The sequence below is a fragment of the Ahaetulla prasina genome, chromosome 1 (assembly GCF_028640845.1).
Source record: "Ahaetulla prasina isolate Xishuangbanna chromosome 1, ASM2864084v1, whole genome shotgun sequence".
In the NCBI taxonomy this organism is placed as follows: domain Eukaryota; kingdom Metazoa; phylum Chordata; class Lepidosauria; order Squamata; family Colubridae; genus Ahaetulla; species Ahaetulla prasina.
The window spans coordinates 199,200,526-199,217,034 of NC_080539.1; the positions used below are offsets into that span (position 1 = coordinate 199,200,526).

At 33.3% G+C, this 16,509-nt stretch overlaps 1 protein-coding gene across 5 annotated transcripts in view; it reads left to right on the forward strand.

Moving 5' to 3' along the window:
- The window catches only part of HYCC2 (hyccin PI4KA lipid kinase complex subunit 2), a 54,996-nt gene extending 42,557 nt beyond the window's left edge, over positions 1 to 12,439 (forward strand). For 3 of the 5 annotated variants that reach the window (XM_058187468.1, XM_058187456.1, XM_058187476.1), the window contains one exon: positions 4,029 to 12,439. In XM_058187468.1, the coding sequence (XP_058043451.1) occupies positions 4,029 to 4,627 (599 nt within the window). In that variant the 3' untranslated portion in view covers positions 4,628 to 12,439. The other 2 variants (XM_058187486.1, XM_058187496.1) reach the window with 2 other exon arrangements.
- Positions 12,440 to 16,509: the final 4,070 nt, after the last annotated feature.

Sequence of the window (16,509 nt, forward strand, 5' to 3'; positions counted from 1 at the left end):
ATAAACGCCTCTTGTTTGATAGTTTCATTGGCAATTTCTTTCTCTTATCCTCCAAGGTCATCCATTCATTCTATTGCATCCTGGAACACCCTGCTAGTGAGCATGTTAAGTCTGCTAAATGTATACATATATACATTTGTATATGTATATATACAATAAAAATGTGTCAAGTAAAAATATTGATGCTGTTTTCACCACCTGGAATGCTTTACAGCATATAAAATAATACTTTAACTGTAATTTAGTATTAGAAGGGGAGGGGGAAGCATTTTTCTTACTATTTTTTTATACCAAACTTCCGGTTCAGTGAATGGTTTAATCACCTGTTCAGTGGATTGAAGTGGAATTAAATTGCCATTGTGCTATTTATAGGATTGTGTCTCAAAGTAGGTAATATAAACTTGAAGGGAGAGAAAAATCTTATAGCCCTGTATAGTGGTATTCTTCATGTTAACTGTACTCTTTACTGAGAGATTCTCATTTTACTTGGTGCACGTCCTTAACCTACTGTCCCCTTGGTGATGGTGCAGAAGTATTCAGATAGCAATGCATTCTAAGTTATAGTTATAAATTTATACTTTGCTAATCTGCATATCTCCCTAATTTATTTCTACAGTGCTTCTTTTGTGTCTTTAGTGTAGTCTTTTTGGCATTGCTGATATTTTAAGACTTTAATAACATTTGCAAATTATGTGCTGTACGTGCTTCACAGTTGCTCCAAGGAAAGCTATGTAGGAGATGACCAAGCTGAGCCCGAGGGAGGGGTCAAGCACGTCATCATCAATCTCAAGTCCCTTCACGCCCACCAGAGATCTAAGTCCAGCCCACCTTGAATTCCATTGACTCTTATCTACTGCCAATTTTCCTTTGACTGTTAGTAGTTCAGAGTCTTGTAGAAAGCATGCATTAAACCTTTATTCATTTGAACTGTTTTGGCTCCTGATTTCTCGCGCCTGACAAGCTAAACAACAAAGCAAAGCAAACCCTTTAGAGTTAGCATTAGAATTAGGATTCCTTATTTATTGCATCTGAATCCATCGTGCAATCAGAGACTTCACGATGTCTGAAGAGGAGAGGCATTATTGGAAAACTATGAAAGCATGAAATTCAGAATTTACTCCTAGAACTGAATGGATCTGAGCATGGCCAGTAAATGAGCCCTAACCACAACTTTTCTCCCACTGGTTTTATTTTGTTGTACTAACTACATGTTGCATGCGCATGACCAGAAGAAGGTACAAAAATTCTCACACAAATTCTTAAATCTTCTTTTCAAAAAGAGTTGTTTTGATGCCAACAGTGCTTCTTTCTTTAATATGTTAGATATATTTAGATTAGGTGTTGTTGCCTAAATGTTCTTTAGATAAATAAAGTGAGCATAACTTACACAAAAAAGTATTTTAAAAATCATATTTTTTGTGAACGAATCTTTTTTGGAGTGGGGGTCAGGGATAGGAAAAGATTGGTCTTCTCTTAATCATAAAAAGGAAATCAAGTTGTTAAATTACTCTCTTTTGGTGATTTTACTGATTTTGCATGAAATTGATAAATATTGCTTCTTTTCAAAACTGTGTAAATGACACAACCTTATTTTTCTTATACTGGTCTATGATCATAATAAAATTGTTTTCATTTGAACTTTCTTATTTATCCTTGATTTTAAATATTCCAGATATATAATAAATAATCAGGTTGTTTTTTTTTTGCAACATGCTTGGATCAGTTTATGTAAATATTCTTTGTAAGTTAATGAAAAATAGAATCATAATGCTGACAGGATTGATGTGCATGTACTCCTCTTACATTGATTATGTAAGAGAAGCTTTGAATATGAATAATAATGTTGGGAGCATTAATGAACCATGTACCTGTTGAGGGCAGAGCTAGCATTGATTTAAAAAAATATTTTCAAAAAATGGTTGAAATATCCTTTTGGTTTTTTCTCTGACAAGCTTTATTACCTACAAGGACTTTGGTTCAGCATATACTTGAACTTTTTGTGAGAAAAATGAGCTTTTTGCCAAATGACAATGTTCCCATTGAAGTCAAGAGTATGTTTATAGTCATTAGTAAATCTGTTATTGCTCAAATTGAACTTCTGAATACTTGATGGCTTGAGAGAACCTACCTTGCATGTTGTTTTCCTCCTTTTTCACTTTCAAGCACTGCTGAGTTGCCTTGGCCTCTGCATGGTGGTGGCATTCGGAAAATTTACACCGAGCCTCTCTGACTCTTTTCTCCGAACGGAAGGGATAATTTTATTAATTATACTAAATAGTAATGTTGCAAACATCATTGACAAACAACAATATTTCTTCCACTTTATGTCATTTTATCCTTGCAAACTGATTGTAAGGCTTGAGATGTATCCATGGAAATTGACTCAGAAACACCTCTGGATATTGTGTTCCCTCCATTAAAGTAAGGAGGGGTTAAGAGAGGTGGTGGTGGGAAGGCAGCAGCTACTGCTGCTCAATCAAAAGCACTTTCACTTAGCTTTGCATGGTGGTCAAATAAAAGAGAGTCTAAAAGGCACATTTGCTTTCAGGACATTCTTTTATTTCAAATGGCTTTTTAACTTTTTGTGTGAAGAATACCCTATGCAAAGTGGCTTGTTTTTTAAACATAATATTGTACAAGGCTCAGGGTTTTTTTTAAATCTAAGGAGCCTTCTTATTTTACAGGGTTGTGTTAATGTTTGAAATGTTAAAATGATGAAGTAAAAGAATCAACGTTGCTGAGGAAATAGAAAAAAATCCTTTCAGGCTGTAAAATGGGCATTCTCTCAGCTGTCAGATTTAATTCTACATATTTATGTTTGTTTGTTTGTTTACATTTGTTTGTTTGTCAATATGATTACTTTGCAGAGGAGATTTTTGAAATGGGGGAGAAATGATGTATGTCAGGATAATTGTAAGCGGAGTTTTACTATACAAAACAGAACAGTATTAAGTTAAAACAATAGTGTCCAAATAGTTGATTGGAAGAGAGAATGATTTGAGGGGCTGGTTAAGCATTTGGTTAGCTAAAAATAAATAATATTTTACAGATACAGCATCAGCTATGGAGACTTACGTTTGCTCTGTAAATAATCTGTTCTCTTGTTTATAATACATCCACATTATGCTAATTCCATGATAATGGGTCAGTATTTGAAACTGTCCAGAAATAAAAAAAATGTATATTTATTAAATTTATATGTTACCCATCTTGTATCCTGTGCTACTCTGATACTCAAAAACATTCTTACAGAACCTCATAGTGACATACATAGCCACTGTTAAATATACACATTAATAAAATAATATTCAGATGCTGACATTCAGGAATACTTGCATGCATCAAAATCTCCATTATACAGAACCTCTAAAAATACTGAAGTAGAACTGCCCCTTTGGCATTTAGAATAGGCAGAGGTACAATTTGAGTTAGAGTGGAAAAAAATGAAATCAAACAAACTAAAAGTGGTCAAACAACCCACTATTTTCTATTTAAATGAATTCTGACTTAATTTTATGTACCAGCACAGCCATTCTAGGTGGATTTTTAGCACTGGGAATGGCAGGAAGATTTCCATAAGAATTTACTTCTGGAAGAATGTGCTTTTGGTTATATTCATTAAAACAATTATAAATATTCTTCAGAAGTAAAAGTTTTCTATATAATATTTAATATGCTTATTAATAAGTACAGCTAGGATTATAGTCATATACACATTTATTATAATTTACGTATTAGTAGATATGTAATAAAACATGAATGGTTTATGACTTTTTGAGAAAGGTTATTCTTATGGACACAGTCCTAGGCATATCTTTTAGAAACTTAATCCATTTAAGCATTGTGTTATAAATTCATTCTACAGTGTAAAAAGAATTACAATAAAAACACTGTAACTTGAAGTTTAAGTTTCTCCAAAATGTTTGCAACATAATTTTGCTTTAAAAAACCTGTGTGCAATCCTATCCACTTTTAAAATTGAATCATAGTATCATAATTTCTTACTTTGGGGTCTTTGGTATTTTCAGATGCTGAAGGAGTCAGTGGAAGAGAAGAGTCTGTGAACTTCAATGACGCTGATGAAGGGTTTTCCTCTGGGGCATCACTTAGCAGCCAGCCACCTGGGACCAAACCTTCATCCACATCTCAGAGGGGCAGCTTACGGAAAGGAGTTGTTGGGCTTTTGGCCAAGGATAAGGAGATCATCTTGGCTACCAAATCCACAGACAGCCCTCGAGAATCTGCCCGTAAGCAATACTTGCACCAGTCAATTGACCTCAGTACAGATGCAATTGAAATTACTCCCACAAAGAAACATTTGAGTTTGCCTGCTGGGCAGGTGGTACCAAAAGCCAGCAGTGTAAGCTTGATCCGAACTGCAAGTGCTTCTTCCAGTAAATCATTTGACTATGTGAATGGTAGTCAGACGGGTTCCAACGTTGGCATTGGCAGTGATGGTGTTACTAACTTAGCAGCTGGCAACTCCAATCGTTTTTCAACCATTAGTCTACAAGAGGACCGGTTAAGTCAAGGTGGAAATGGTAAAGATGTCCATTCACCAGGAGCTCCTCTGACTAAGCAGTCCCGATCCCCAAGTTTCAATATGCAACTAATATCCCAAGTTTAATTTTTTTTTAAACCTTCCTATATTTTTTCCATTTGTCCAATTCTTTTTTGAGCAACATCTACAATCTTCATCTTATCATTTGAAAATCCTAGCTTTGGTGATCTTGTTCGATTCATTTAGATACTATACTAAATTTTGTACTGAAACAGCAATAAAACCTCATGTTTTCGCCCCCTCTCCCATAAATGTCATTGTGAAACAGTATAAAATATGCTTTATGCCTTTTCCAAGCCTTTGGTTCTCCTTGGGTGATGTGCAATCCATTATAGGCAGATCAGTTCCCATTTCAACACTGTGAGTCTTGAGAAGATTGGAGGAAATGGAGAATATGATCCCTATTAAAACGAAGCTTCGGCTTTCCTGAGAAATAATAAACGGGTTAGTTTTCTCAGTCTAAAGTTCTGCAAAGACTAATGAATTGTGATTTTTTTTGTCTCTTGGAACCAAGAGTGCCTCAGAGATTCTAGTAGGACTTTGGACCTCTGAGTTAGTGCAATCAATTCTGTGGGAGAGAAATATTGTCATTGCTTCTGATGATGGTTGAAATGCACTTTGTCATGAACATTAGAGTAGTCTTCCTCTACCATCCATCCACTCTTGCCCTCCCAAGCTTAATGTTCAGCTACCGAGACATGTATATGTGACATGAAATTGCTCTTTCAGAATGAATGGGCTGTAAGTAGACAGCATAGTTTGCAATGCAGTTTTAAGGCCTATGGAGCCATGTTTACATGTCTTCCCCACCCAGGAAACAGGGTTGTTTCTCTACGTGGTAGAAATTTGAAAGATGAAATACATTTAAAATAAGACTGAGAAAATGGGACATGGGCTTTCCCAAGTATGACTACTCATCAATGCTCCTTTAAAAGTTACTTTTGTAAGTTGATAATCTTTGGAACCTACAAGAACAACTGAAGTTTAGATAAGGGAGTTTTTCAGGGTGCTTGCGGTAGAATGACTAAATTTTGTCACTGAACAGATTCAGAAGCTTCAAAAAGGACAAGTGTTCTCCAGCGGGAAATGCCAGGAACAGAGGCAATGGCTGCTGGAAATACTGAGGCATCAGTTTTCCTTAAAATCATTTCTCAAGCAGTGGGGTTTTTTGGCAGCTTTCTCTTTCCAAAGGAAACAATTCACTGCCTATATTTTGATCAATCCATTGCAGTCATATTTCATATACTTAATGTAATGCGGGTGTGTGTGGGGGAGCTAAAGATATTATCTCCCCCACTTTAATCTGGGAATGCATACTGTTGAATTTAATCTTGAATGCATGTGGTGTGTCAGCAATATGTGATATTATGTGCTGTAGATCACTGCTTTAAATTGCATTTCTTATTCTAAACAAAGCGTTCATCATGTTTTGAAGAGTAATGTATACATGAAAAGCAAAAGGGGGCTGTTTTGCCTTCTTATATTTTTGCTGTACTTTGACTTGGATTTCTGTTGACAGTTAATGAAAGGAACAGATATAAGTTATATTCCTCCCTCCCCCAAGTAACCTTTTGAATTAATTATAGGTTGAAAAGATTCAAACATAATACATTATTTTCAGAAGGGTCAAAGGTTAAAATGTTTAGATTACCAAGTGCCATTATTCTGCTAAAGAAAAATTTAACTTTAGTTGATAGTTTCCAATTCTTCTACTCTCTTTTGTCTTTCTTCCCTGACTTTGATTTGAATCTGGAGTTTGTCAGAAGAATTGTAGCTAAAGTAATCCTCATTTTAAATTATTACTATTACATTAAGTAGTAGTTACTTTGTATAGGCACTCTCATTAAAGTAAAGCTAATGTCAAATTTAATTCCAATATTACTGAAACTCAGGAATGTTTCCCAGTGATTCACTGTAATTATTGAATATTCAGAATAATTTTGAATAATATGTATAATGTAGGTTAGACTTCTTGAGCTCTAAAGCCATCCATTACAGACAACTTCAAAAAGTTTCTTTGTTCTGTAGAAAAATTAAGAAGGGACCTAGCTGTATGTCTTTATTTTTCTAGAGAACTAATATGATTCCCATATAATTCAACAGTCTTTTTTAATAATAGAAACTATGACCATTGTACAGAAAACTGCATGAATAGTTTTATAACTAAGGACTTTGGGCTTTCAAGTGTTTAGTAGTAGTTCATTGTGCAACATATTAAACTATGTTTGCATCCTTCTGATTTAATGGTGTGAAGATCACAGAAATGATTATGACCAAGGTGACAGGATTAAAAAAAAAAAACTATTGGGATGACCAAGCCTATGGTTATACCTAGAGTAGCTTTTTAAGATCCAGATCCATGTATTCTACATAACAAAAACCAAGTCTTAGTTAAAAAGAAATATTGCTGTAATTCAGACCAGTTAATGTATTTTTTTTGAAAAAATTAGATCACAGGTTAAACTTGTTTTTTAAAAAAATCTGTATGTAGTTGTATGCACATAATATGCAGAAAGTCTAATTTACATACTGATGATTGGTAGCTTGCTATCAAACTGTAATGTTTGTGCAAACTGCAAATCTTCATCTTAAAGAGGTTATAGTTTATTTTTTTAAATATTGAATAAAATATATATTGTATCTTCTCAACATATAAAAATTACAATGTTGGGGTGATGACTTACTTATAGAATTAGTAAAGTGATTGTTTTCTTCTGTGTAGTACAATTTTCTGTATTTAGTTCTTTTGCTTTTAGTATTATTTGACACATTATAACATCATGTATGTGTTTTCAATTTTGGTTTATGTTCTTCTCTTATTTTTCTTCTAAAGAGTCGGCACATTGTTCAGATTCTATTCTATATTTTAATATGCAACTTTCCCATATTGTGGACTCAAGTACAAAGCTTACCTTGTTTCTGTGTCTTTATGATGGAGGAAACACTGCTGGATATCTTTTCTTAAATGTCTGTGTCTTACTTGAGAATATTAATTAGTTCTCTTAATAGGTCATGCTAGTACTGCTTCAACATTTGTTGATGTATCTGCTGCTAAGCTGTCCCAAAGTTTTTGCTAAAAGCACTGTATTGATGTTTTGTATTTGAAGGTTCAGACTCAGTGGGGATGTAACATCTCTGTTTCTTATTCATGGTTGAGATTGTTCCCTTCCTCTTAGCACCTTGGGTTTGCCTACTCCCCCCCCCCTACTTTAGTTATATCTGGATTGAATTGCACAGTAGTTTTTATAATGTTGACCATGAATTATCCAAAAGTGTGTAAACTTACCATGTATGCTTACCAAATACATAGAGAGACTCAGTCACTACTTTTCATGTGTTACTCAGAAAGTACACTGTGGTTCACAAGCTCATTGTAATCTAGAGAGAGTGTTACAATACTCAATTTTGAAAAGAAGGGAAAGATAATTCCACCAAAAATGGTGGCGCCTGAGTGAAGATGCAACTGATCAATGCTCGGTGTAGCTTATAAAATTCATTGACGTGGGAATGAAATAGAATTAGATTGGCACAGAAGTCAGAACTTTCCATTGAACTTTGTAATTTGCCATTACAAACTTTTTACTGGATTACAGGCAACAGTAATATGCTGAAGGATATGACAGATATTTGCATTTAAATATTGTTATATGTATCCTGTTCTATAATAGCTTCTGTTAAGTAGAAATGGCAGTTCTTACAATATTTTGTTCCAGTTGCACAGTGGAAAAGAACAAAGCATATTCATATCTTATGCGTGTGTTGACCGAAATGCCTGTATAAAAAAAATCTGAAAATATGATTACAAAAAAGATCTATGAACAAAACTGGGTAGGACAATAGTCTGAAAAAAATATTTTTACTTGCCTTCCTCTCTGGAGGAATATGTAAACCATGTTGTAAAGACTATTCTGCCATTACTTTTGCTCTAGTTTTACATATAAGAAAAGGAAAGGTAAGCATATAGTTATATGATTATTACCAAATGTTTGATTATTTTATTTTACACCATTTGACCTGGCTTGCGGTTTATTCATAATACAGACGATAATATTAGAATAAGATTGATCATCTCATTGATTACAAAAATATTTCAAACATTGCTAATGTGCAATTTATAGGCAGCTCTTTCAATGATTTCTTAATAAGTTTTTCATGTAAAACTATGCATCATTCTATGTCAGAATGATGAATTTGTATCACAGTGAGACATTGTTAAAAATTTAGTGTTTTTCAAACATATACAGTAATAGTATCTGATTCATAAACTGGGTGTCTTGTGTCTTGATGCTCTTTGTAGATTTAAAGTAGGCAAGTTCATATATTTTACAACTGAAATAAGGAAATCATAATAATTTCAGACTTTTGATTTGCACTATTTTGTGGGAAGTAGTTATTTTTCTGCTGGGGAATGGATATGCGCATGTATATATGTGTGTGTATATATGTGTGTGTATACCCACATACATATATATATATATATATGTGTATATATATATATACACACATATACATATATACATACACAGATGTGTACTATTTGTCAGTTGTTGACAATCAGTTGCTCTATTACTTGCAAGATGTATGTAATTATAATCATAATGTAATATTCTGAAATATATATGTATATGTGTATATTTCCAAACGTTATGTTTAATATTTTTTCATTATTATCACTATTTATCTTCAGGGAATAGATTTTCATTTTCTTGTTACAAATACATTTTGAAGGAGTAATTTGAGTGCCAGTAGTACCATCCAAATGCCACAGATTATTTTTTAAATTAGTACAAAAATTGCAACTTTTAACAAATAATTAAGGAGATGAAATTGACAATTTTAGTTTAGACTTTAAAGAACATATGACTGGGAAAAGACAAATCAATCTAAATACTATTTGCATAAATTATTTTTTTAAAATTGTTTTATAAATTATTTCTGGATAATCACATATCATGCAGTATAATCTTACTGATTAAAATTAAACAAAACATCATATTCAACCAATTAAAATTAATAACTGCCAAAGACTAGTAATTTGATTTATTGCTTAATACTAAATGCAATGCATAAATTTGGACATTAGTAGGATAAAGTATACATGTAAAATCACTTAGATGAATCCAAAGTTCATTCCAACTGTTGAACAACTAATTTGTTTAACACAACAACCAAACATGTCAGTGAGAAAGAAGTACTTGACAAAAGTTTTTACTCATGGTTTACTCATAGTTCATTATGAATTAAACTCATTTCCTGTTACCAGTACTTCTGCATTATATCCCATTATAATTATTCACATTCATTTGTACTGTTAAATCTTTTTAATATTGCACTCATTGGTTATGATTCAAAGATTCACTGAATCATTCGAATAAAAACCTTTAATTTTTCTTTAAAATTTAATCTAATCTAATTTAATTTAATTTAATCCTCTTTAAATAAATTATCTTTAATTTCTCAAATATGCTTTAATAAAAATACATGATATCACTATTAGCCTGAATATCCATCTAACTTTTCTGCTGATTAATACATCAAATAATATTTTGAATAAAAAATTAATTCTTTCTTTTGGTTTCCCACAAATATTGTATTGTGCTTTTGTAAAGAACTCTCACTTTATGTGCAGTAAGGTTTTCAAAATAGTTTGCACTTAAAACATATAATATATTTTGTGGAAAATAATATATTCAAACTCAAATCCCTTCAAAAAGCAAGTAGGATTTTAAAAATTGGTGATTTATATGTATTCATACACCCATTTCCATAGTATATAAATTTAAATACAATGAGATGTAAAAGAGGTACAAGTTACAATATCCTTTCTTAAATTTCTGTCAGAATTGTCAAGGATACAAGGATATGATTGGAGGACAACTTTTTTTAAAGCCCTGAAATTGTTTTTAAATATATTCATGCCTACAGTAAGTATTGTAAACTTGAAAAGATATATTCAAAATTGGTTTACTGTTCTTCCCAGAAATACAATTTCAAATGTATAGTCATTCCATGATTTGTAATAAGGAGCATCCATTTTATGTTGAGACCTTTAATTTGCAAAGTAAATAAATATACAAAGTATTTTCTGTATAATTTTGAATTCTACTCCTAATTTTAAAAGCTGATTACATTAAATATTAGATAATTAAAATTGCAGCATCTATTAGTACTAGAAAACAGAAACAGAATATTTTTGGTGCTTTACTTCAAATGGGACCAAGACTACTCCTGGCATTAACAATATAATATCAATTCATACAGTTAATAGTTTATCATGTGTAACCCAACCCAGTGTCTTTATTCTATATATAAAATACTTGAAATTAGTAGATAGTGGGAAAAAAGCCTATTTAATTTACACTGGCTTATCAACTTTTATTTTGTTTTCACTTGAACTTTTACTTATGATCAACATATATGGTTACTAATTTGTAATGTTTCTGTTTAAACAATTATCCGCAATTGGCATTCTGAGGGATATAAAAATGAAATATATTCACAAGTGTTTAAAATCTTACACAAGTTAACTAGCCTTCATTTTGAAATTACTTTTTACAGTATTCTCATTAATATTTAGTATTAGTATTTCTGAATGTTGTTGTTGGATTGGAAAGTAGAATGTAGAAATTTGAAATCAGTCTGTTTATTGCAAGGTCATCTCAAAAAAAGATGATTCACTTAACTTGGTCACATTAAAACTTTACTCTTGGATATGAATAACTTCTGACAAGCTACTGATGGTGAATGGAGATGTTAATTTTTAATGTTTGTAAACAGATATCCTGACTTAACAATGTTTGATTCTAGCTTGTTTGACAATAGTTACATAAGCTCATCTTTCAAAAGCATTTTCTTTTCCCTTCACACCTTCCATCTGATCAATTATTATCTATCATACAAAGGTTTATTATTAAACCAAGATTTCTGAAGGATTTTTACTGTTCTGGCATTATGTAACCTATTTTACCTCATTTACAAAAAACATAGCTAGCAAATAGCCCACTTATTTTATAGAACATCTGTTTGACGAAAGGAGTTGATTTATGATAATATTCCACCAGCGTATTGGTATGATATTTGAAACAAATCAAAATTTGGTGCTGGTGAAATGTTAAATAAAAGTAGTATATAATATAAATGCAGTCTTTGTGGCATTGAGGCCCTAATTTGGGACCTGTGAAAAACTAACAGAGCTCAGATGACATGGTTTTGAAGATCATTATACTGGTGCATGTAAGCCATTATCATAACTGTCTTACTGAATCTGGTTAATGTTGAACTGTGTTAAGTGTTGAATTTGTAAATAACTGCCAGAGATAGATAATATTTTAAATCATTGTAAATAGAGGTGTATAAAATTAAACTAATCTGCAACGCAGAATATATATGTATATATAAAAGGTGTTTAAATAAATATTGTGCTGTTTCTGGAAAAATTGTCACATTGTCATATTTTCCCCAGTATACTTTTACATGAACAGCATATTATTTTCTCATAAAACGTGCTTCTTTTGGGTAGATATTTTATATAACAATCCAGAATACTTGTTTTGCTCTAAAGTCAATTTCTAAAAACTGGTTGAATAGTGGGCCTGATCGTTAGTATTACTTGGCACAGAGCATCAATAGGTTTACATGTTACAGGCCGCTGCAGTATTTTAATCTGTGAAACATTGGGAGGTTGTGTATTGGTTCTCTTTCAAATACTCTCATGTCTTGGGAATTTAATAGACAAGAAGATTGTCAGTGCAACTACTGATATAATTGTTAAAGTGTTCACATTGGCTTCTATTCCATTCCACTCCATTCCATTCCAAACTCTTCATAATATCCAATTAATATATCCAATTAATTATAATTAATTATATCCAATTAATATAGTTATTACATACTCATATATATATATATATATATATATATATATATATATATATATATATATATATATATATATATATATAGTATAATTATTTCATGCTTATATATACTGTGACTAAATAAATAAATAAATAAAATAGATAAATATAAACCCTTAAACTGTTAAATAGCGGTTGAAATATTTACAGATTTAGAACCACCTAAAATGTCACAATACAGAAAACCATATTATTTCCAAAGAAGAGACCCTATGATAACTTCCAATCTGCCAATGACAGTGGCCAGAAATTAACACCATCCTAAATAATTTAGGAGTAGTGAAAATAACCTTTCAGATATTGATCTACATCTATTTTCTCCTGAACATTAGCCATACTGGATCTGAGGTCCAACATTAGATGACGTAGCTTAGGTTCCTTATTCTTGATTTGAGTCAATTGTACATTAAAAATTACTTGTTCTTGAGATATATTTCTTAGAATATTAGAAGGGTTTATTAATAAGTAATTACCAGGTTTTCAACATTAAAAAGTTGGTTTTATAGGCTACAGACTGAAATTTGTATTCTTAAGGCAGCCTGATGAAGACAGCCTAACCTTTTGTATTTGGTTTTGCCAAAAAGTATTGCAGTAAATGGGATCAACAAAAATTTAATGAAAGATAATGTCACTTTTGAACAAATTATACTTAATTGTCCATCCCTATATTTTCTCTTCATACTTCTTCATAGGATACTATTCTATCTGTTCTTCATCAATTTAAGATGTGGTATTTCAGATTTGATGCATTGCCATTATCATTGATCCAATATTGTATAATTTATCCAAATTAGTATTCTTCAATGACTATAGTAGCTACTTTGATTGGTATTCTTGGGCATTCCCTTGAGGTATGGTTTAATTTTGATTTATATACCTTAAAAATAAGCATAAAATAATTGTTTAACATAATTTTATCACATTAGTTTCATAGCAATGCCACTTGTTCATATTCTATAGGCAAATTTATTGTTAATCTATAGTTTGGGCAACATAAATATGTAATTTTGGATGATTTTCCTCAAATAAATGAACTATAACTTTTTTACCATTTTGCTTTATTTGTTTTAATCTAGTTTCAGAATTGTGTGTGTTGGAAGAAATGTCCTTCTGGGTTCAGTGGGAAGAAAGACACTGGAAACATGGCGACTGCTTGGAAAAATGGACAGGACCACATGGGGTTTTTGGGTCCTGGGTAAAAAACAGCACATGGAGTGGAGAGAGGAATATATTTATACACTCATGGGCCCTGCCTTAGAGTTTCCTATTCCAGTACAAGAAATGTATCTCATTGGCTGTCAGACTCCCAGGGGGTGGGGGTCTTAGCTAACTTTGTAGGCTGTCTGTCCCAGGCCTGGTTGAATCTTGCTGGGTGATGATGTAATGAAGGGGCTTTGGACAATTCCCATTATGGCTTAATGGCTTTGTCCTGGTTTGGATCTTGAGTGAGGGCTAAGCCTATCATGCCTTGAGGGCCATGTCTTTTGTGTTGTAGATAAACTGGCCCAACCTTTTGTCTTGTAAATAACCAAAACGGGTGAAATTAATTTACCTTCCCTATCGGTTTGCAAATGTGCGTGCACCATCGTCCACACATGCACAAAGCCTCCTGCACATGCGCAAAGGCTTCTTTGCATGCGCAGAGGCTTAAAATCGTCGCAAAAAAGTGACGTCATGACGTCCGCACGGGTGAGTGGAGCCTCCCGCAGCCACTGCTACCGGTTCACCCAAACCGGATAGAACTGGCTGAATTTCACTCCTGAACCAAAGTATCTGCTGGGGGCAGGGAGTTAGGGTTGAGTTTCTGTCTTAAGATTTCTATTTCTCTTTTAGGGGAAATGTTCTGCCTTTTTAATATATCCTAGAATGTTTAATTTTTCTAGGAATGGGGTGGGTGCTAACTTCCTATATGTGGAAAATATGTTTTAAGTCATATTTATGCAGAAATGTTATAAATTCAAAATGGTTCTCAAAATTTTAAGCACCTCTGTAGCTATCTTTAAAAAAAATTGGCATAATTTGCCCTCAGGTTATTTGTACAGCTTGAAAGCTTCATCTTTTTAAATAATGCTATCTTCTGCTAAGTCACAAAATTGCAACTTTTGTCATGCCAGACATCCTTGAAGTCAAATTAAGATTCCTGGTGACTACAGATATATCCCTAAAATTTCTTTGGTCACAATCAGTGGTGGGTTGCTACCGGTTTGCACTGGATCAGGTGAACTGGTAGCGGTGGTAGCAAGAGCCTCCACTCAGCCGCCCGGACGCTTCTGTGCATGCGCAGAAGTGCTGCGCGAGCACAAGCACGCACACAAGTGAACCGGTAGCAATGGAATTTGGAACCTATCCCTGGTCACAATACGTGTAATCATTGCCATCTTATAATTAACTGTGGCAAATATTTGTTTTTTGCTTTTTGTGGTCATGGGTTTTCTTAGTGATTTCCCCTATAGGTATTTGAGATGGGTAAATGGCAAGTTAGGTTTGTTCATCACAATACATGGAGTGTGAAATAAGATGCATGATCCAAAGGACATAGAGATGCTGAAGATCTGGATTAATTCCATTCTTTCTTCTACATTACAGGCCTGTCTGCTTCCTGTTGACTATAGCCTCCAGATGCACCAAAAAGCTGTTATTTGAATCCAGCCTAATTTATTGGGGGAGGACGGAGACTTTCAATGTATTTTTCTAAAAGTTGTTTAGAATCTCAGAAAAACTGGGTCGAAATTCCAGGTAGAAGCCCAAACACTGGCAGATCGGGGCTTAAACGGAAGGCGATTATGTGCTTGTTTGTTTCAGGATTTATTTACAACCCTTGTATCCTACTTCTCTTTCAGGATGGATCTGGGATAAAGCTAAAGCAAAGCAAATTATAATTCTTTGCAATGGAATATGTTGATGGAAAGACATTAAGTTTACTTTATTCTCATTGTACCTCGTACAATGAAATTAAATGCCATCTTCAGTGAACATTATAACTATAAAAATAAAACACAAACACACATCCTTCACATTCTATACAATTGAATTGAAAACCCAATAGTTACTGCCCTGGGATAGAAGCTGTTTTTCAGCCTATTTGTATTTGTTTTTATTATCCTGTACTGTCTGCCAGATGGTAAATGTTCCAAAAAAGTGTGGCCAGGATGAGATGGATCTTTAAAAATGTGTAATATATATGTGTAATATACATGTAATATACATTTAAAGTCTAGTGGAAACAATACAATCTTTCATCTCAAAACTGCAGAGACTTAAAAATGGAAAACGGAATGCATGTCTGCACTAATGCCAATTTCGGTTATGGGAGATTGCAAAGAATAATGTTTGAAACAAAATCTGAACGAAGATTAAAAATACTGCTGAACAACTTAAAATGGATGATGTCACAAAGTGAAATCTTATTTCTATGACTTACGTTGTGGCCAACTAGGCTATGATTCAAAAGACCACTAGAAATGGAGAGTTTCCAAAACTATATCTGTATAAGTAGTTGGTAAGGAACAGATGCAAACACCTAAAAGATTTGATGGCTATAGTAGACAATTTTGAATCTAGTTTATTCAATCTGTGTTCCATCCACAGTATACGTAATAAGGGGATGCTTCAGAAACAGCTATCTGAAGACTAAATGGTCTAAATTAGGGGTCTCCAACCTTGGCAACTTTAAGCCTGGCGGACTTAATTTTGGCAGTTGAAGTCCGCCAGGCTTAAAGTTGCCAAGGTTGGAGACCCCTGGTCTAAATATAGTAATTGTAGAAGACGGGTAGATTTTATCGCTAATGTTGAAAATCCAGACTTCAGAAAGACGAATAAGGCAGCTGCGTAACCCCACCCCTAGCTGCTTTCATTCATTGAACTTAGGTGACTCAAATGCCAGGCAGCTTCTCTAGAACGGCTTCCACGTCCTCGCGCTCTCTTACCGTCCCGCTGGTTTGTTTATATATTGCTAAAGGAATATAATTGGGAGACGTCATCACCGCCCTATCTCGTCGCATTCCGGGGAGGAGTCCTTCCCCATTGGCCGTA